Source organism: Gorilla gorilla, chromosome X (assembly GCF_029281585.2).
Source record: "Gorilla gorilla gorilla isolate KB3781 chromosome X, NHGRI_mGorGor1-v2.1_pri, whole genome shotgun sequence".
NCBI classification, from domain to species: Eukaryota; Metazoa; Chordata; class Mammalia; order Primates; family Hominidae; genus Gorilla; species Gorilla gorilla.
In genome coordinates this window covers 29140452-29160870 of record NC_073247.2, presented here as the reverse complement: position 1 = coordinate 29160870, position 20419 = coordinate 29140452, and the positions used below count along the sequence as shown (strand labels likewise).

At 48.4% G+C, this 20419-nt stretch overlaps 2 protein-coding genes and 1 non-coding gene across 4 annotated transcripts in view; 2 read left to right on the top strand and 1 right to left on the bottom strand.

The window, feature by feature from the left end:
• Positions 1–7644, bottom strand: part of PPEF1 (protein phosphatase with EF-hand domain 1) — a 153396-nt gene extending 145752 nt beyond the window's left edge. The window contains exon 1 of one of the 2 annotated variants that reach the window (XM_055376684.2): positions 6548–7644. The gene's annotated coding sequence lies outside the window, so the exon portion shown is untranslated. The remainder of the gene's footprint in view (positions 1–6547) is intronic. The other variant, XM_031005700.3, reaches the window with a different exon arrangement.
• An 85-nt stretch (positions 7645–7729) lies between these two features.
• On the top strand, positions 7730–7802 carry TRNAV-UAC (transfer RNA valine (anticodon UAC)). The gene has a single exon. It is a non-coding gene; the product is annotated as a tRNA-Val (tRNA).
• A 2805-nt stretch (positions 7803–10607) lies between these two features.
• The window catches only part of RS1 (retinoschisin 1), a 34461-nt gene continuing 24649 nt past the window's right edge, over positions 10608–20419 (top strand). Inside the window, exon 1 of the mRNA XM_031005949.3 lies at positions 10608–10699. Within this exon, the coding sequence (XP_030861809.1) occupies positions 10648–10699 (52 nt within the window). The 5' untranslated portion in view covers positions 10608–10647. The remainder of the gene's footprint in view (positions 10700–20419) is intronic.

Sequence of the window (20419 nt, the reverse complement as noted above, 5' to 3'; positions counted from 1 at the left end):
CTCATCCATTTTAGACATAGATCATTAGGACTCTTTCCATTGCAAGTGTCAGTAAGCCCATTCCAGCTGGCTTAAGCAAAGCTGGGAATGGTTTCCTCAAATAACTGAAGAGTCAATGGTATATGCATGACTGGGGCGGGGGCGTAAGTGATGGCACCCAGCTGCTCTATTGCTCAGCTGGGATCCCTTGGTGTCCGCTCCATCCTCAGGTCTCCAGCAGGTCGTGGATGTCTTTCATGCTTCATGGTCATTCACTAACTTCTGAACCTCCTCCCTATGTCTTGGTAATTCCTCCTGTTTGACTCCTAACTCGCCAAAGTAGAAACAAGAAATTTGCTTTTCCAGCCTCTTTGATAGCAAGAGCACAGGCAGGTAAACTAAGCTCTGCCAGCGACTTCAATCCAGAAGAGGGCAACCTGAAGACGTGGAGGGCTCCCAAAGGCCATCTTCTGCCAAGGTTAGTGGCAGAGGTGTCCAGTTTCCAGAGACAGCAGTGGTCAAGATTCTGGGCTCCAACACTGGTTTGAGTTACCAAATATGTACTCAGAGGAGGCAGTAGTGCGCACCTGCGCTGGTGCAGTCCCTCAGTGAGATTTGGACATCATTCCTGGCTTTGGAGTCACCGAGGCCTTCTTGGAGATCCTGTGAGCCATCTGGTGTCCTTTAATAAACTCCTTTTCCTCTTAAACTTGTGGGAGTGTTGAAGCCGCTTAGGTGGTGTTATGCTTTCGTAACAACCCCAAACGTTAGTGGCTTACAATGATAAAGGTTTGTTTTGCACTCCAGTTCCACGGACAGTGCAGATGGGCTGCGGTTCTGTAACATGGAGCCTTCCCTCTGAAACTCAGGCCAACCTGTCTCTGGGGCATTGCTGTTCTTCTTGCAGCAAAGGGGAAGGACAGAAGCAGCCACCACACTGGCTCTTACACTTTTACTTGGAAGTGATACTCATCACTTCTGCTCACATTCAACTGGGCAAAGCAAAGCCACCTGGGCAAGTCTATCGGGGGGCCATGGTGTCAAAATCCTACATGGGGAAGAAAAGTGAATATTTTGAACAAGAGGATTCTGTTGTATGCAACCAAGAGCCCTAATATAATGCAATAGTAAGATGGCAGCAGAACTGCCAGCCTCTACATCATCTCACGTTCAAGTCCAGGGTGAATTAGGAAATGTCTCTGCTCAAGAAGTCAAGCAAAAATCCAGGATTAGCTCTTACTGGAACTCATTGCCCTGGCTTGAGTCACCCTCAACACTGACACATTGTTTTCAAGACATATTCACTGAGCACTTACTATATGCTGGCAACTATTTAGACTCTGCGTAATACAGCAGAGAATGAAGCCAAATCCATGCCCTCATGGATCTTTCATTCCAGTCGAGGATGGTGGGGACAATCAACAAAATAAATTAGTAAATATGTAGAAATTTAGTGCTGCAAGCCAGGCGCAGTGACTCACGCCTGTAATCCCAGCACTTTGGGAGGCCAAGGTGGGCGGATCACAAGGTCAAGAGATCAAGACCATCCTGGCCAACATGGTGAAATCCCGTCTCTATTACCATTTGACCCAGCCATCCCATTACTGGGTATATACCCAAAGGATTATAAATCATGCTGCTATAAAGACACATGCACACGTATGTTTATTGTGGCACTATTCACAATAGCAAAGACTTGGAACCAACCCAAATGTCCAACAACGATAGACTGGACTGAGAAAATGTGGCACATATACACCATGGAATACTATGCAGCCATAAAAAATGATGAGTTCATGTCCTTTGTAGGGACATGGATGAAACTGGAAACCATCATTCTCAGCAAACTATCGCAAGGACAAAAAACCAAACACTGCATGTTTTCACTCATAAGTGGGAATTGAACAATGAGAACACATGGACACAGGAAGGGGAACATCACACACCGGGAACTGTTGTGGGGTTGGGGGAGGGGGAGGGATAGCATTAGGAGATATACCCAATGCTAAATGACGAGTTAATGGGTGCAGCACACCAGCATGGCACACGTATACATATGTAACAAACCTGCACGTTGTGCACATGTACCCTAAAACTTAAAGTATAATAATAATAAAATTAAAAATATATATATATATATAAATTAGCTGGGCGTGGTGGCAGGTGCCTGTAGTCCCAGCTACTCGGGAGGCTGAGGCAGGAGAATCGTTTGAACCCAGGAGGCGGAGGTTGCAGTGAGCCGAGATCACGCCATTGCACTCCAGCCTGGGCGACAGAGCGAGATGCCGTATCAAAAAAAAAAAAAAGAGAAGAAAGAAAGAAATTTAGTGCTGCAGAGAAAAATAAGCAGGAAAGGGTGGCAGTGAGTCTCTAGCATGAATGGAAAAGAATAGCAATTTTCACTAGGCAGTCAGGAAAGGCCTCACTGAGAAGATATTTGGGTATGACCCAAGCAAGGTGAGAGAACAAGCAACAGCGTGATCTAAGGAAAAACTATTCGAGGCTGAGAGCAGCAGCAGCAGCAAAGGCCCCGAGGCAGGAGAGGCCTAGTATAACTGAAGGGCAGCAAGCAGGCCGGTGTGGCTGGAGTGGAGTCAAAGCAAAGGCAAAGTTATAGGATTTTTTTTTTTTTTTTGAGGACAGGGTCTTGCTCTGTGACCCAGGCTGGGGTGTAATGTCACAGTCACAGCTCACTGCAACCTCCGCCTCCCAGGCTCAAGCGATCCTCCCATCTTAGCCTCCCAAGTAGCTGGGATTACAGGTGCATGCCACCATACCTGGCTAATTTTTGTATTTTTAGTAGAGACGGGATTTCATCATGCTGGCCAGACTGGTCTCAAACTCCTGGCCTCAAGTGTCTGCCCACCTTGGCCTCCAAAGTGCTGGGATTACAAGCATGATCAACTGTGCTTGGCCAGTAACAGGATTTATAACCAGAGAGGCACAAGCCTTGTAGGCCACTGTAAGGCTTCAGCTTTTCTAGTTGAGGTAGGGAGCCATTGAAGGGTTTTGCACAGAATGATGAGAGCTAATCTGAATCTTGAAAGGACCACTCTGGCTACTGTGTGGAGAATAGTCTGTAGGGGGGAAAGGGCAGAAGCTGAAAGGCCAAGATCTGAGGCTACTGGCTATGATCCAGGCAAAATGTGATGGTGGCTTTGATTAGAGTGTAGCTGGGGAGATGACAGAAAGCTAGCATAGATAGATCTTGCAGGTGGTGCCAATAAGCTTTGCTAGTAAGATTACACTGGGGGTGTAAGAAAAAGAAGAATCAAGTATGATTCTTAGTTTTAGGCCTAAATAGCTGGAAAGATGAAGCTGCCATTATCTGAGATAAAGAAAACAGAGGCTGGGCACAGTGGCTCACGCCTGTAATCCCAACACTTTGAGAGACCGAGGTGGGTGAATCACTTGAGGCCAGGAGTTCAAGAACAGCCTGGCCAAAACAGCAAAAGCCCATCTCTACTAAAAATACAGAAAAAAATCAGCCGGATGTGGTGGCGCACGCCTGTGATCCCAAGTACTCGGGAGGCTGAGGCACGGGAATTGTTTGAACCCAGGAGGTGGAGGTTGCAGTGAGCTGAGATGGCGCTGCTGCACTCCAGCCTGGGTGACAGAGCAAAACTGTCTCCAAAAAAGAAAAACAGATCAAGAGAGAAGCGGATTTAGGGGCAGAGATCAGAAGCGTGGACACAGACATGTGAGATGCCTAACAGACATCTAAATGGAGATGTTGAACATGTAGGTCTGGAGTTTGGGAGAAAAGTCTAGACTAGAGATACACACTGGAATCTTCTAGGTTCTCAATGGTATTGAAAGCCATTAGATTGAATGAGGTCGCTGGGGTGGTGAGAACGAATAGAGAAGTCCAAGCACCGAGACCTCTGAGGTACGGCTGTGTTTAAAGGTCAAAGAGATGAGGCTCCAGCAAAAGTGACCAAAAAGGAGTATGCAGTGAGAGGAAATAAACATCGCGAGAGGTCCGCATCCTAAAACCCGAGGGGAGGGTACCTCAAAACGGAGTGATGGGTTGTTTTCAATGCTGCTAGTAGATCAAATCTGATGAAAAGGAAGAGCTATTCTGTGTAGCAATGTGGAAGTCACTGGATCAGAGGAATTTTGGTGGAGAGCTAGAACAAGTCCCAATGGGGGGACAGAACTGGAGAGAGCACCAGACCAATCTAAGAATTGTATTATAAAGGAGAGCAGAGAAATGGAAGTGGCACAGGTGGAAGTGGAATTAAGAGCTTTTTTCCTGTTTTTTTTTTTTTTTGCTTTTGTTTTCGTTTTTGAGACAGGGTCTCTCTGTCGCCCAGGCTGGAGTGCAGTGATGCGATCTCAGCTTGTTGCAGCCTCGACCTCCCCAGGCTCAAGGGGACCTCCCCAGGCTCAAGGGATCCTCCCTGCCTCAGTCCTCCAGAGTAACTGGGACTACAGGTGTGTGCCACCATGCCTGGCTAATTTTTTTGTATTTTTTATAGAGATGGGGTTTTGCCATGTTGGCCAGCCTGGTCTTGAACTCCTGAGCTCAAGCAATCCGCCCGCCTCAGCTTCCCAAAGTGCTGGGATTATAAGCGTGAGCCATCGCACCCGGCTTTTTTTTTTTTTTTGACAGGTTCTCACTGTCACCCAGGCTGGAGTGCAGTGGTGCAATCATGGCTCACAACAGCCTCGACCTCCTGAGCTCAAGGGATTCTTCCCGCCTCACTCCCCCAGAGTAGCTGGCACCACAGGATGTTTGGCAGCGCCCCGGCCTCTCCCTACTGGGTGCCTATAGTACCCCTCTCCCAGTCATAACCAACAAAAGTGTCTCCAGATATCGCCAAAGAACTCCCAAGATTTTGTCCCCCAGGGGACATTTTGGGTCATCACAACTGGGTGGTGGGGGAGGATGTGTGCTACAGGCATCTAGTGAATAGAGGCCAGGGATGCTGCAAAACATCCTACAATACACAGGACAGCCTCCTACGACAGAGTTAGCCAGTCCCAACCCATCCTGATCCAGAGGAAGAGCACCAGAGCAGACGGTGGCTGGCAGGGGACTTGCAGAAGTTCTCTTCTGATTGCTTCCATTTTTTCACCGCAATAGGAAGCTAGGTCATCAGCTGTAACCGAGATTGGGGTTGGGGGTACAGGAGGTTTACGGAGATAAGACATGAAACTGTCCTTAGAAGTGGACACGTATTCTGGACTGCAGAAAGGGCTCACTTGAGCTAAGCAGTCATGAATTTAGCGTGAAACCAGTCAGCTTGGATGTGTTCTTCTTGGGCCATGTTCAGGGGCAGGGTAGGGAGACACTCAGATGTAAGAGATTGTGGTTTTACCAACAAGCACAAGGAAGAAATGAAAGGGCAAACAAGCAAGTGATAAAAATGACCATAGAATTTGAGCTGGGTGGGGCCGGGCGCGGTGGCTTACGCCTGCAATCCCAACACTTCAGGAGGCCGAGGTGGGCGGATCACTTGAGGCCAGGAGTTTGAGATCAACCTGGCCAACATGGTGAAACCCCATTTCTACTAAAAATACAAAAAGTAGGCCAGGTATGGTGGGGGGGCGCCTGTAATCCCAGCTACTTGGGTGGCTGAGGCAGGAGAATTGCTTGAACGGGAGGCAGAGGTTGCAGTGAGCTGAGATCGTGCCACTGCACTCCAGCCTGGGCAACAGAGCGAGACTCCGTCTTAAAAAAAAAAAAAAAAAAAAAAGATTGTGATGACACCTTGTGAGGGGCGGCGGGGAGAACAGAACACAGTTTCCCTCCTGGAATGGAGAAAAGGAACAAGAGTTTTTCACCAAAGGCAGATACCTGTGTTGCATGCAACAGAGGGACACCAGCTTCTTTTCTGCACAGAGGTTAAGTGTGGGAACTTGGCAAACATACCTTTATACCCAGGGGCAGACAGAAAAATCGGGATGTGGGGGGCTGGAGAGCAAAGCATTTCCTAGAGACACCATCCAAAACACAACCAGTGGGTGTAACTTTAGGGCCAGTTCCTGGCAGTCTTGTTTTCGACCGCTAGGGGTTTGGAAACAGGTGGGATACACTTATTATCAGGCTTCCCAGGAGTCCTGAGGCTCACTGACTAGTGGGAAACGTGGAGCTCTCACGAATGTATCCTCCGGCCGGTGGCTGGCCACTCTGGTCATCTCGTGGCCCACAATCTAGGCATCAAGCGCTCGAGAGGCCTCTGAAAACGTCTCACCAAAAAAGCAGACTAGAAGGGGGCCCCATGATGAATATGACAGGGAGCTAACTGAGGACATCGGGAAACGGGTACTAGAAAAACCCACGTCACTAGCTGGCCTGCCTCTATTTCTGGGCGGGGGGCGGGGGTGTGTGTGTGGGGGGGATTACATGGCAGATAACTGCCTCCGTTTTCCTACGTGGAAGATGGGCATAACATTGAGACCCAGAGGTGAAAGGGGACGTGTTTAGTCCAACCCTTGTATTCACAAAGGAGGAGACTGAGACCGGAGGTGAACTGACTAGCTCGAGTACCCAGCTCATGAATGGCCAAATCAAGACGAACATCCAGATCGCGACCCCCACCTTAGTGTTCCCTGCACCCACCTGGTTTCTTCCAGAGGCCTTCCCAGGAAGACAGGAGTTGGCTGAAGGGAGTTCCTGCCACAAAATCAGTATCACTTTATCAACCTACCGACCTCAGCAGAAGATCCAGAAAAAAGGACAGCTGCTGCCTGCAGACCAAGTTCACCTGGGCGCTTAAAGATGCCCGCCCCCCCCCACCACCAAATGATTACAGGTGGGTTTTCAAGCTTGAGAATGGTGAGCAATCCTAGGGTGGTGACGAAGATCCACCTGGAAGCCCTGAAGAAGGCAAATGACACTGACGATGAAAAACAAGAATCACCCTTTGTGATGGAGGGTCCCAGCGCGTTACCCAGACTACAGTCCTGCAAGCAAGTCAGGGACCCCGCACCGGGTTGAATACTCTGCTGTTACCGTGTGAAATTCTCAAAAACTTAACAAGGGGCCTGGCATCTTCATTTTGCACTGGACCCCTCAATCACGTGGCCAGGGCCGCTGCCACCCTGGAAGCCATAGACGGGTGGCCCCGTCTACACGTCTTCGTCCCCCCACCCCTGCAGCCCTAGACCAAGGAGACCTAACGGAAGCCCTGGCATTTGCACCCCCTAGGCCTGTCCTCGGGAGGGGAAGAAGGCTGCGGGAAGGGGCAGGGGAGCGGGTAGAGGTCCACACCCTCGGGCAAAGGGCCCGCTAACCAGCGGCCTTTTCCAACCCTGGTTCCAAGGGTTGCCCCTGTCCTCCTTGCTCCGGAGGCGAGGCCTTCCACGCCGCCGCAAGCGGCGACGTCCTGACTTCCGACCGGCAAGTGGGCCGGGTGGCCGAGGCTCAGTTTGCCGGTTGGGAAAATGGGAAGGCGCGGGGCCCTCGCGGGCGGAGGAAGCTGCCGGGGGCGCAAAGCCCGAGCAGGGTGCACTTCCGGCCGCCGGGCCGCCCCGCCGGCGCCTCGATTGAGGGAAAGTTTGGGGACAGATGATAGCGGGGAGGTGCTCTCGGCCGGGGTTCCGGCCTCGCCCTGGTCCCAGGGGCCGCAACTGTGGCGGGCAGGGAAGACAAGCCGCCCAAACGCCGGAGCCCGAGACTCGGAGCCGCCGCAAACTCCTCGCCTCGGGGGCGGGGTCACGGTGGAGAGGCGGGGCTCCGGCGGAGGGACCGGAACTGCTGTGAGTCTATGAATAAAGTCCCAACAACAGTCTTCCTCGTAGAGGTTCCATAGTGTAGTGGTTATCACGTCTGCTTTACACGCAGAAGGTCCTGGGTTCGAGCCCCAGTGGAACCATAGCCGTATAGCGGCTGTTTTTGCCTTTTTAGGGTTTCGTTGTTTGGGTTAAAAAAAAAAGGGTTTGGGCTAAACAAACAAACAAAAAAAGCGACAACGAAGTGTTTTTCTTTGTCCTTTTTTTCTTTTTAATTTTTTTGGCATGTTTTTCTCGCAGAAGTGAAATGACAGATACCCTCTCCTATCCCACAAGGTCGCTGCCGCCATAGTCCGACATGAGAAGTAGTGGAGGGCAGGGGCCGGGCGAAGTCCTAGACCCGATCCGGCGCCCCCGATCCGGCCGGGCCCTACCCCACCTCTCCTCCCAGTACGCCTCGGAAAATCGGGCGCTCGGGGAATGCACCTGGCTGCCCTTTGCCTGCAAGCCAGCAAGGGCCGGCCACCCAACCTCCAACTAAAATGTGGCAGGCAATACAGCAGCGCTTTGACTGCAGGTGAATTATTAAAGGTCGATCATGATTATGACTCTGATTAAAAGTTCTATTTTTCATTAAACTTTGATGTGCAGAGCACGAAAAAAAAAAAAACCCCCCCACAGTCCCTTTTAATGCAGCAGTAGAATTTGTGGAATAGAGTTCATACACAGTATAAAATAAATGTCAGGCTTGTAGACATTCAATAAATACTGGTTGAATGAGCAAACGTTTCTCTAGTTTCTTTCTGTTCCTCTTTACTATTTCATTACAGTTTCGTTTGGGGAGTTTATTATTTGTTTAAATATTGGCTTTTTTATCTTTGACAAGAGGAATTCGAGGGTGTGGGCCATGGTGAGATGGTGGTAGCAAAAAATATAAAATGGGAAGGGGCACTCAGTATTTTTCTCTGCATTTTCAACCCAGTTATGCATCCTTAACAGTGTAGAAATTTGCGTCTTTTTCTAACTTAAGAGTGTAACTCTTTCCCTGTTATTACAATCACTTCATCAACTTTATTCTTTTTTTTTTTTTTTGGAGGCGGAGTCTCGCTCTGTCGCCCAGGCTGGAGTGCAGTGGCGTGATCTCAGCTCACTGCAACCTCCGCCTCCCGGGTTCACGCCATTCTCCTGCCTCAGCCTCCCGAGTAGCTGGGACTACAGGCGCCCGCCACCTCGCCCGGCTAATTTTTTGTATTTTTAGTTGAGACGGGGTTTCACCGTGTTAGCCAGGATGGTCTCGATCTCCTGACCTTGTGATCCGCCCGCCTCGGCCTCCCAAAGTGCTGGGATTACAGGCGTGAGCCACCGTGCCCGGCCTTTTTTAAAACCACCTTAACCATTTTTTTTTTTTTTTTTTTTTTTTTTTGAGACAGAGTCTGGCTCTGTCACCCAGGCTGGAGTGCAGTGGTACAATCTCGGCTCACTGAAACCTCGGCCTCCTGGGTTCAAGCGATTCTCCTGTCTCAGCCTCCTGAGTAGCTGAGATTATAGGTGCACGCCACCACGCCCGGCTAATTTTTGTATTTTTGGTAGAGACGAGGTTTCACCATGTTGCCCAGGCTGGTCTCGAACTCCTGACCTCAAGTGATCTGCCTGCCTTGGCCTCCCAAAGTGCTGGGATTACAGGTGTGAGCCACCACCTCCAGCCCACCATAATCATTTTTAAGTGTACAGTTCAGTAGTGTTAAGTATATTCACATTGTTGTGAAACAGATCTCGGGAACTTTTTCATCTTGCAAAACTCAACTCTATACCTATTAAACAACTCCCCTTTTCCTCTCATCAACTTTATTCTGAATGGTGATGTAAAAATAATAGCTAATTATGTCTAGCACTGTGCTAAGTATTTTGTACATATGATCTCTTGTAAGCCTCAAAATAACTCTCGAAAGTAGGCATTATTATCATCATCTTACAGATGAGAAAGTTTAGGCGCAGAGATATTAATAACTTGCCCTGAGGTCACAATGTAATAAGTGCTAGTGCTGCGATTTGGCACCCAGTCTGGGTTGGCAGTCTGTGCTCTTAAACCTACCAGGCTGCACTCATCTCTTGATTTACTTAACCAGCCCCCTAACCTTGGCCATCTAGATTGTTTCCAATTTGTTGTTGTTAAAAGTAACACAGCAATGCACAGCTTTGTGTAACTGTCCTCCCACCACCACCAAATTTAGCATTTTCCTGAGTGAATAGGTGTGCACATGATGCCTAGTTGCTTTCAAAGAGGGGGAATCCATGACATTTTCATACAATTCGAGAATGCTAGTGCTTCTGTGGCAGGAAATTGTTCAAGGTCACCCCCTAGAAGATGATGGCGAAGAAAGGACGAAGACCTGAGACTTCTGGTTGTAGTTCTCTCCCTCCATTGCTTCCCTTACATTAAGATAGAATGAACAGTATGGGCCGGGCGCAGTGGCTGACGCCTGTAATCCCAGCACTTTGGGAGGCCGAGGTGGGTGGATCACCTGAGGTCAGGAGTCCAAGACCAGCCTGGCTGATATGACGAAACCCCATCTCTACTAAAAATACAAAAATTAGCTGGGCGTGGTGGCATGAGCCTATAATCCCAGCTACTCGGAAGGCTGAGGCAGGAGACTAGATTGAACCCGGGAGGCAGAGGTTGCAGTGAGCCGAGATGGCGCCATTGCACTCCAGCCTGGGTGACAAGAGCGAAACTCCATCTCAAAAAAAAAAAAAAAGAACGAAAAGTATCTTCCTCGCGAACCGAATCTCAGTTGATGCTAGTATCTTCCATGAGACTTCCTTGTTGAGGCAGGTAACTGTGTGGGTTAACTTGATGGGGCTCAGCCAAAGACCTAAGAACTAAATGGATTAAGATGCTTAATGAGGCCAGGGCTCAACGTAATCTCCTGCTCCTGGGCCAGCTCTCCAGTTCAGTAAGGTAGAGCTTCGGCCGAGGACGAGGGGAAGATGTCACGCAAGATAGAAGGCTTTTTGTTATTACTTCTCTTTGGCTATGAAGGTATGTGCTATTCAACCATTGATATTCATTGCATACTTAATACATAATTTAATTAATATCGTTGATAAATAGGAATATAGCCTGAATAATATAAATATTATTAATTAGCAACACATGTTAATTAACTAACATGTGTTATTAATGAACAATAGTTGTCTTTGTGTGGATGGCTTTCCAGTTCTGTGAGGAGCCTTCTAAAGTTCAAAGGATGCTTAAAATCCAACAGAAAAAAGGATGGGTCTCAGAAATCTATAAAATAGCCATAAGTTGCAACAATTAATGAGAAAGTATGGCATATTCTGGAAAACTTTTAGGAGTCAAAGTGGGAGTGATTGTAGAATTTAATATTCCAAACCGGAATGCTATTGACGGTGGAGGAGGATGCTATTAATAATTCTGTTGGGACGACAGGTGTAACCCAGGACCATCCAGGGCAAATCGGGGTGTAAGGTCACCCTAGTTTAAATATGGATTAACGTAACGTGCCCAGTACCACTGGAATCTAATAAAAAACATAATCCAACTGAGAGTCAGGAAACCCCGGAAACTCAGTACACTCACTCATTTTAAAATTTCTAAATATGACCCTAGCAGAAGTGATATGCTTCAATTAGGAAAAAATAAGGGCAAATCTCTAAAATGTCATCCAGTTCCAATTCCCTCTCAATCTTTGAAATAATATTCTTTCATGCCTCTCTCAATTCTCAAGTACTCATCTGCTCAGAATTTCTCCTCAGGTTCATCCAGACGTTAGAAATTGGTTGCCTATCTTCTTTGTGGACATCGGGTATTTGTGTGTGTTATAGAAAATAAATTAAAAAGCAGGGAGAAGGAGGTCTCTCTGCTCTGCAAATGACCTGGTAGACAGACACAGCGAAACTCACACAAGTAGAATCAGAATTCTTGGTTTCACGGCTCACTGTAGCCTCAACCTCCCAGGCTCAAGCCATCCTCCTGCCTCAGCCTCCCTAGTAGCTGGGACTACAGGCACGCACCACCACATCCGGCTAATTTATTGTATTTCTTGTAGAGAGAGGTTTTCACCATGTTTCCCAGGCTGATGACTTTTGTTACTTAGTCACATTTCTCAGTATTTGGAAAGACTGGTGACAATATAATTCCAAGGTCATTCTGCAAACCCCAAGGTATATTTCTAAGTAGGGATCATGTAAACCAGTTGTCTGTTAGGATTTTTTTCCCTTGCAATTAATAGTCTGCAACTTGTCCCAGTAACTCTGACTACTTTAAGATGCTTTGGGGTTTTGTTGTTTTTCCTTTTACTCCTTGCCCCCTCCTCTTTCCTCAGCAAGAAAATCTAAGCAGACTCTTTCAAGGCTTAGATCTAAATACTCCTGGTTGTCAGACACCCCCAGGGCTCACTCTCAGATTTCTCTTCTTTGTGATTGGCATGGAGATTCATTCATTCATTCCTTGGTCCCTTCTTTTAAGAGCTCATCCCTGACTATCTGCTAGGGGGCAAACATTGTGTATGGCGGCGGGGCGCAGTGGCTCATGACTGTAATCCCAGCACTTTGGGAGGCTGAGGCGGGTGTATCACCTGAGGTCAGGAGTTTGAGACCAGCCTGCCCAACCTGGTGAAACCCCGTCTCTACAAAAATACAAAAAGTATCTGGTCATGATGGCAGGTGCCTGTAATCCCAGCTACTCGGGGGAGGCTGAAGCGGGAGAATCGTCTGATTGCTGGAGAGGGAGGTTGCAGTGAGCTGAGATCATGCCATTGCACTCCAGCCTGGGTGACTGAGCGAGACTCAGTCTCAAAAAAAAAAAAAAAAAAAAAAAAAAAAGGACTTGACATGCAGGGCATCCTTGTTGCTTCCACAGTGCTGAGTCTAACAACCCTGTTCTGTGACCTCCCCACCCCCGCGATGCGAAGAAGTCCTAGAAATGTTTACCAAAGCATTTTAAAATTAGACCTGCCCAGTTAGTGGATATCAGCAATAAAAGACAGGCTGTCAGGAGGCATGAAGGATAGCACTCTTTCGTGTTCTAAAGTTTACCAATCTTTGTGCATGGCTGGGGAGCTCCAGAAATGTCCACGAAGAGCAGAGAACATCGTCTCTCCAGGTGCCCTGCAACGTGGGCCAGTGGGAAGGTTTGGGGAGCTTAAATTATCTTACTTGCTTAACGCAGGCCTTTAACAGCACTTGGAAGGAAAGCAGCCAGCCAAAAATAGCCAGTGTGGCTTGGCAACCTACTGTGTGCCCTACCCTGGGCCAGAGGGATGCTCCAGGGGACAGAGGACACAATCACTGAACTTAATCAGCATATTATCCAGATGGAGATGCATAAGGCCCATAGACATGGGAAAGATGCATCCCATTGTACAGCTGGGAACCTGAAGACAAAGGCTCTTTGTCCAATTTACCCTCCACTGCTTCTGTCCTTCAGTGGCAGTGTCTCCTCATTACAGTGAAATAAGGTAAAGAAATTGCCTTCACTTAGGCGTTGGATGAAGGTTCATTTCAGAGAGCACACAGCATCACAGTAAGGCATTTCCTATGTCTTTTTTTTTTTTTTTTTTTTTTTTTGAGAATTTCACTCTTGTTGCCCAGGCTGGAGTGCAATGGCGTGATCTCGGCTCACCACAACCTCCATCTCCCGGGTTCAAGCGATTCTCCTGCCTCAGGCTCCCGAGTGGCTGGGATTACAGACGTGTGCCACCACGCCCGGATCATTTTTGTAATTTTAGTAGAGACGGGGTTTCTCCATGTTGGCCAGGCTGGTCTCGAACTCCCGACCTCAGGTGATCTGCCTGCCTCGGCCTCCCAAAGTGCTGGGATTACAGGTATGAGCCACCGCGCCCGGCTTCCTATGTCTTATAATTGAGTCAGGCTTCTATTTCTCTTACACTGCACATATTGGATTCAATGCCAATAAGGATTTTTAGAACATCCATCGTATTAAAATATCTTACTTCATTACTTGGTCATGTTTATTATATAAAAACAAAAAAAGTCCTTCAAGCTCAACTTATAGGTGACTGTGTTACCATCAGAGATTGCAGGGGTTTTTTTAAAGCAGCTTTATTGAGATGTAATTTATATACTCTTAAATTCACCCATTGAAAGTCTATTATTCGATCGTTTTAAGTATATTTACAGATTTGTGGAGCACATAATCTAATTTTAGAACATTTTCATCACCCAAACATTAAGCCCTCGCTCCCCATTCTCCCTGTCTCCCCCCTCCCCCAGCCCCTGGGCAACCACGGATCGACTTTCTGTCTCTAAAGATTTGCCAGTTCTGGACAGTTCATTTCAATGGAGTCACACAGCATGTGGTCTTTTGTCTTTCGCTTAGCATATGTGGTTGAGGTTCATCTGTGTTTGAAGCATGTGCAGATAACAGATTTACCCATGAATATGCCTGTCGCCTAAAATAGTAACACTTTCACACCAGAAGCAATTTCCTTCTTTCTCTTTCACGAGAGGGACATTATTGCAGCCTGCTGCGTGCGTTCCTCCTGTTTCTCAAGCAGATTGGAAGCTGGTTACAGACCATTTTTAATCATTCATAATTTTATGCTTTTCTCCTCGGCTTCATCTGTTTCCATGGGAAGGAACGCTCTATGGTTGGTGATACCCAATCCAAGAGACTAAACTAGGTTTTCCTGTGTGTATCTAAAGCGCGCCTTTCCTCATGGGTTGCAAGGTACATTTCAAGAAATAGACACGCCTTGAAATTTCCTGCTGTGACAACAAGGGTTTCCTCATAGCAGAGTGGCCCTTTTGGACCAAGGGGCAGAATGAGCCCATATTGCATAAATCTAAGCCCACATTGCATAAATCTAAGATTGGTGACTGGCGGATGTCTCATGTAACGTGTGGCGGAATCACAGAAGCCATCTAAACAGGGAGAAAAATATGCAACCACATAATCGAAATATTTCACTATTTTTCCTTTAGAGGCTGAGATATTTCTCTTGTTCCCCTTCCAACAATGCTATTTTCTGGTATGATACTATTAGGTTGGTGCAAGACTAATTGCGGTTTTTGCCATCACAATATGTTGTCGCCAAAAATGCTTTTGTTCTCCAGTTTGTTGGTGATTAAATCATTGTGTGGGACTGCAGCAGCCATGTTGGTTCTCCTTTGGTGACAGCTTTTTTTGTAAAACGCCTGTTGTTCCTTCTCTCTCTGCTCATTTCCATAAGGATATGGTACCTCAGAACCCCAGGCTGTCTACAGACAAATGCTTTCTGCGGGAGGGGAGTCTGGGAAGAAAAGAAATGCAAGAAATTGGTCCAAAATTGGATTGCACCCAGGAATTGGCTCTGAAAGCAGGCCTCTCTTCCTTGGACTCTAGGTTTGCTCAGTGACGGCTGAACAGACCAGACTCTCTTCAGTGACATACATGGCCTTTGAGCCAAGTGAATTTGGTTATGAAAGCCACACTGTCAGTGACCAACACCCCTTGCCTTTGGTCTCCCAAAAAGAGGATCTGGCACTGTTTTGTTTTTTTGTTTTTTTTTTGAGACGGAGTCTCACTGTGTTGCTCAGGGTGGAGTGCAGTGGCGTGATCTTGGCTCACTGCAACCTTCCGCCTGCCCGGGTTCAATTGATTCTCCTCCCTCAGCCTCCCTAGTAGCTGGGATGACAGGCACGCACCACCATGCCCAGCTAATTTTTGTGTTTTTTGTAGAGACAGGGTTTCACCACCTTGGCCAGGCTGGTCTGAAACTCCTGACCTCAAGTGGTTTGCCCGCCTCGGTCTCCCAAAGTGCTGGGATTACAGGCGTGAGCCACTGGCCTGGCACAACTGATGTTGACCTAACTGACAGGGCCCTTCAGAAACTGCCTCACAGCCAGTCCCAGCTTCTCTTGAGGGTGGGGATGGGACAGAGCATCTCCTGGACTAGCAGCCCCCAGCCAACTAGACCCTAATTGCTGATTTCCTTTGCATCTCTTGATGAACAGCTACAGGCCTGAGGTTAGGAGTTCATGTAGTCGTTAACTCCGCAGAGCACAGGGCACCATCCAGCCTGTCTGGGCTCCCCCTTGAGTTCCAGAAGCATCTGTCTGGCTGCCAGCTCAATTTCAACACTGGGGTGTCCCCTAGGCATCTCAAATTCATTATGTCCCAAACAGATCATCCTCCTCCCCATCCTCCCCAAATCCCTTGTCTTCGCTGAAACCTTCTTACCCTTCCGCCCGCCCCGCGGGTAACCAGCTCTATCCTCCCAGTTGCCCCAGCCTCAGACTTCCGTTTCTTTCACACCCCCACCCCTGCCACGCGTAATCTGCCCGCAGATCCTGTGGGCACTACTTCCCCAGTGTAGTCAGAATCCAGCCACTTAACACTTCCACTGCCACCACCCTGGGCCAAGCCAGCATCTTCTCTCCCTCGGATGACTGCACTCACCTCGGAACCGGACCCTGTTGCCACACTTGCCGTGGCCAGCCCGGTCCACAACATTGTACCAGAGGGAGCCTTTGAAACTGTGGTCAGTAATGTCCTCGTCTATCCTCAAGTTCCACAAAGCCTCACATGGCCCCCGAGGCCCTGCAGGAACTGGCTCCCGGACACCCCCAACCTCGTCATCTCCTAAGACTCTCTCTCCTCTAGCTCCAGCCTCAGGAGCTCCTTGCTCTTCCTGGAACACACCAAGCACACGCTCACCTCGAGGGCTTGGCACATGCTGTTCCCTCTGCCCAGAATGCTTTGCCCACAGGTGTCTCGCCTCCTTCGAATCTTTGCTCCAACATCACCTTCTCAGTGAGGGCTTCCCTAAGCCCAAAAGGACCAGTCCCTGTTCCCTACTTCCTTGTGTTTTCTCCACAGCAGTCACCGTAATTTTCCATACTATCTATTCTCTTTCTTCATTAGTTCATTAATGTATTCTCCCCACCCACTCCCACCCAACACACACACTAGCCTATGAGCTTTATGATGGCAAATGCTTTTCCTGTTTTGTTTGCTACTCTATCCCCAGCACCTAAAGCTGGGACTGGAATGTAGTGGATGCTCAATGAATATTAGTTGAATGAATGAATGCTTTGAGGTGAGTCATTATCAGTCATTTTTTGTATGGGTTTCTATAACCTGTGGGCAAGAAAAAGGTGGACTGAAAAGGCCAGAGCAAATGGTGAGCTGAGGGACAGGAAAAATCCTCTTTCTTTTTTTTTTTTTTGAGACAGGGTCTCACTCTGTCACCCAGACTGAGGTGCAGTGATGCAATCATACCTCACTGCAGCTTCCAACTCTCATGATCCTCCCACCTCAGTCTTCCGAGTAGCTCGGATCACAGGTGTGTGCCACCACACCTGGCTAATTTTCATTTATTTATTTGTTTGTTTATTTATTTTTAGCAGAGACAGGGTCTCGCCATGCTGCCCAGGCTGGTCTCAAACTTCTGAGCTCAAGGGATCCTCCCACCTGAGTCTCCCAAAGTGTTAGAATTACAGCCATGAGCCACTGCGTCCGGCCAGGAAACGTCCTCTTTATAGGGAATGGGCTGAGCAGGCAGAGAAGTAGGGGTGGGGGGACGCATTTGAGGCAAAGAAATTCTATGGACGGAGGCATGAGACAGTCTGGCATATTTGTGGCTTGGCGAGCAGTACAGAGTGAGAAACATAAATCCCGAGAGGTGGGCAGGAGGTAGATCTATCTCCATGACCCCTTGAAGGACACTTTATTATTATATGCATCGTAGGGGTGCGGAAATGGAGAGATCATAATACATCTCAGAGGTGGGACTCAGCCCCTGGCAACAGGGACCCGCCAAAGCGTTTTGTGCAGGAGAGTGGCGGCATCAGGTTTGCACCTCACTGCCTCAGCAGCGTGGAGGATGAAAGAGACAAGTCTCTCTTTAGCAGGTAGAGTACCTGGGAGAGAGGGTGGGGCCTCAAAGCAGGCAGTGGGATGGAGAGGAGAGAAAGCCCCTGGTGGCCATAGGATGATAGGGATTTAGGAAAAAGAGGAGGCTTGGAGGAGCCTTCTGGATGGGGTGGTAGATGGATGGCGAAGCCACTCAGGAGATAAGAAATAGAGAAAAGAGGCCAGGTGCAGGGGCTCATGCCTGTAATCTCAGCACTTTGGGAGGGCGAGGTGGGAGGATCCCTTGAGCCCAGGAATTTGAGACCAGCCTGGGCAACATAGCAAGACCCCGTCTCTACAAAAAAATTAACACAATTAGCTGAGCGTGGCAGCGCAGGCCTGTAGTCCCAGCTACTCAGGAGGCTGAGGTGGGAAGACTGCTTGAGCCCAGGAGGTCGAGGCTGCAGTGAGGTGAGATAGCACCACTGCACTCCAGTGTGGGTGACAGAGCAAGACCCTGTCTCAAAATAATAATAATAATAATAACAACAATAATAATAAAGAACTAGATAAAGGAGAACAGTCCGAGGAAGCAGATGAGTTTGTTGTTGTTGTTTTTGAGATGGAGTCTTACTCTGTTGCCCAGGCTGGGAGTACAGTGGCGTGATCTTGGCTCACTGCAACCTCCGCCTCCCCAGCTCAAGTGATTATCCTGCCTCAGCCTCCTGAGTAGCTGGGACTACAGGTGTGCACCACCATGGCCGGCTAATTTTTGTATTTTTAGTAGAGCCGGGGTTCACCATGTTGGCCAGGCTGGTCTTGAACTCCTGACCTCAGGTGATCTGCCTGCCTCGGCCTCCCAAAGTGCTGGGATTACAGGCATGAGCCACCGTGCCTGGCCACTTTTGTACGTTTTTTAATGGATCCATGTGGTGTATCTGCTTCAGCACTGGACTTCTCACTCAGCATCATGAGATGCATCCATCCTGTGGCATGTAGTTCTAGACTGTCTATTTGCATTGCAGTATAGTGTTCCATTGTGTAAACATACCCCGATGTAGATGCTCTGCTTTTGATGGACATATGAGCATTTCCAGTTTGGGGGTATTACAAATACTGCCGCTATGGATCATCTAGCACATGTTTTTGGTTTTGGAGTATATATGCATGCATATCTGGTGGGTAGCTACTTAGGAGTGGAATTGCTGGGTCGTAGGGCGCATATATGTTCAGCCTTTGTATAAATTGCCAAATAGTTTTCCAAAGAGGTTAGACCACCTTGCACCCCCACCAGCAACATATGACACAGTTCAGGTTTCTCCACAGCCTTGTCAACACTAGGTTGGTCCACTTTGAGCTAGCAGGAGACATCTACGGGAAGATATCCTGTAGGCCATTCAGTGCTTACTGGATATCTGAACCTTGGATTTAGCAATATTTACGGGGTGGGTGGAGGAAGCAGAGCTCTCAAAGGAGACTGAGAAGGTGTATCTAGAGTGGTGGAAGCTAAAGGAAGATGGGACTGACAGCACCCAACATTGCAGTGTGAAGATGGAAGGTCAGTGTTGGGAAGAGTCCATTGGATTTGAAAATAAGAAGTTGGCTGGGTGCAGCGGCTCACGACTGTAATCCCAGCACTTCAGGAGGCCAAGGCCAGAGGATTGCTTGAGCCCAGGAGCTCAAGATCAGCCTGGGCAACATAGTGAGACCTCCATCTCTATAAAAATATGTTTAAAAATATTGGGTGTGGTGGCACGGGCTTGTAGTCCCAGCTACCATGGGAGGCTGAGGTGAGAGGATGGCTTGAGCCCTGGAGTTCAAGGCTGCAGTGAGCTATGACTGCCACTGCACTCCAGCCTGGGTGACAAGAGTAAGACCCTGTCTCAAAAAAAAAAAAAAAAAAAAAAGCCAGGCACGGTGGCTCACGCCTGTAATCCCAGCACTTTGGGAGGCCAAGGCAGGTGGATCACCTGAGGTCGAGAGTTCCAGACCAGCCTGACCAACATGGTGAAACCCCGTCTCTACTAAAAATACAAAATTAGCCAGGCATGGTGGCGCATGCCGGTAATCCCAGTTACTCAGGAAGCTGAGGCAGGAGAATCACTTGAACCCAGGAGGCGGAAGTTGTGGTGAGCCGAGATCGCACCATTGCACTCCAGCCGGGGCAACGAGTGAAACTCCGTCTCAAAAAAAAAAAAAAAAAAAAGTCATTGTTCTTGGAACCAACCCAAATGTCCATCAGTGATAGACTGGATTAAGAAAATGTGGCACATATACACCATGGAATACTATGCAGCTATTAAAAAGGATGAGGTCGGCGCAGTGGCTCAGGCCTGTAATCCCAGCACTTTGGGAGGCCGAGGTGGGCGGATCATGAGGTCAGGAGATCGAGACCATCCTGGCTAACACAGTGAAACCCCGTCTCTACTAAAAATACAAAAAATTAGCCGGGTGTGGTGGCGGGCGCCTGTAGTCCCAGCTACTTAAGAGGCTGAGGCAGGAGAATGGCGTGAACCCGGGAGGCGGAGCTTGCAGTGAGCCGAGATCGCGCCACTGCACTCCAGCCTGGGCGACAGAGCGAGACTCCATCTCAAAAAAAAAAAAAAAAGGATGAGTTCATGTAGGGACATGGATGAAGCTGGAAACCATCATTCTGAGCAAACTATCGCAAGGACAGAAAACCAAACACCGCATGTTCTCACTCATAGGTGGGAATCGAACAATGAAAACACTTGGAGACAGAGCGGGGAACATCACACACTGGGGCCTGTCGTGGGGTGGGGGAGCGGGGAGGGATAGCATTAGGAGATATACCTAATGTAAATGACGAGTTAACGGGTGCAGCACACCAACATGGCACATGTATACATATGCAACAAGCCTGCACGTTGTGCACATGTACCCTAGAACTTAAAGTATAATAATAATTTTTTTAAAAAGTCA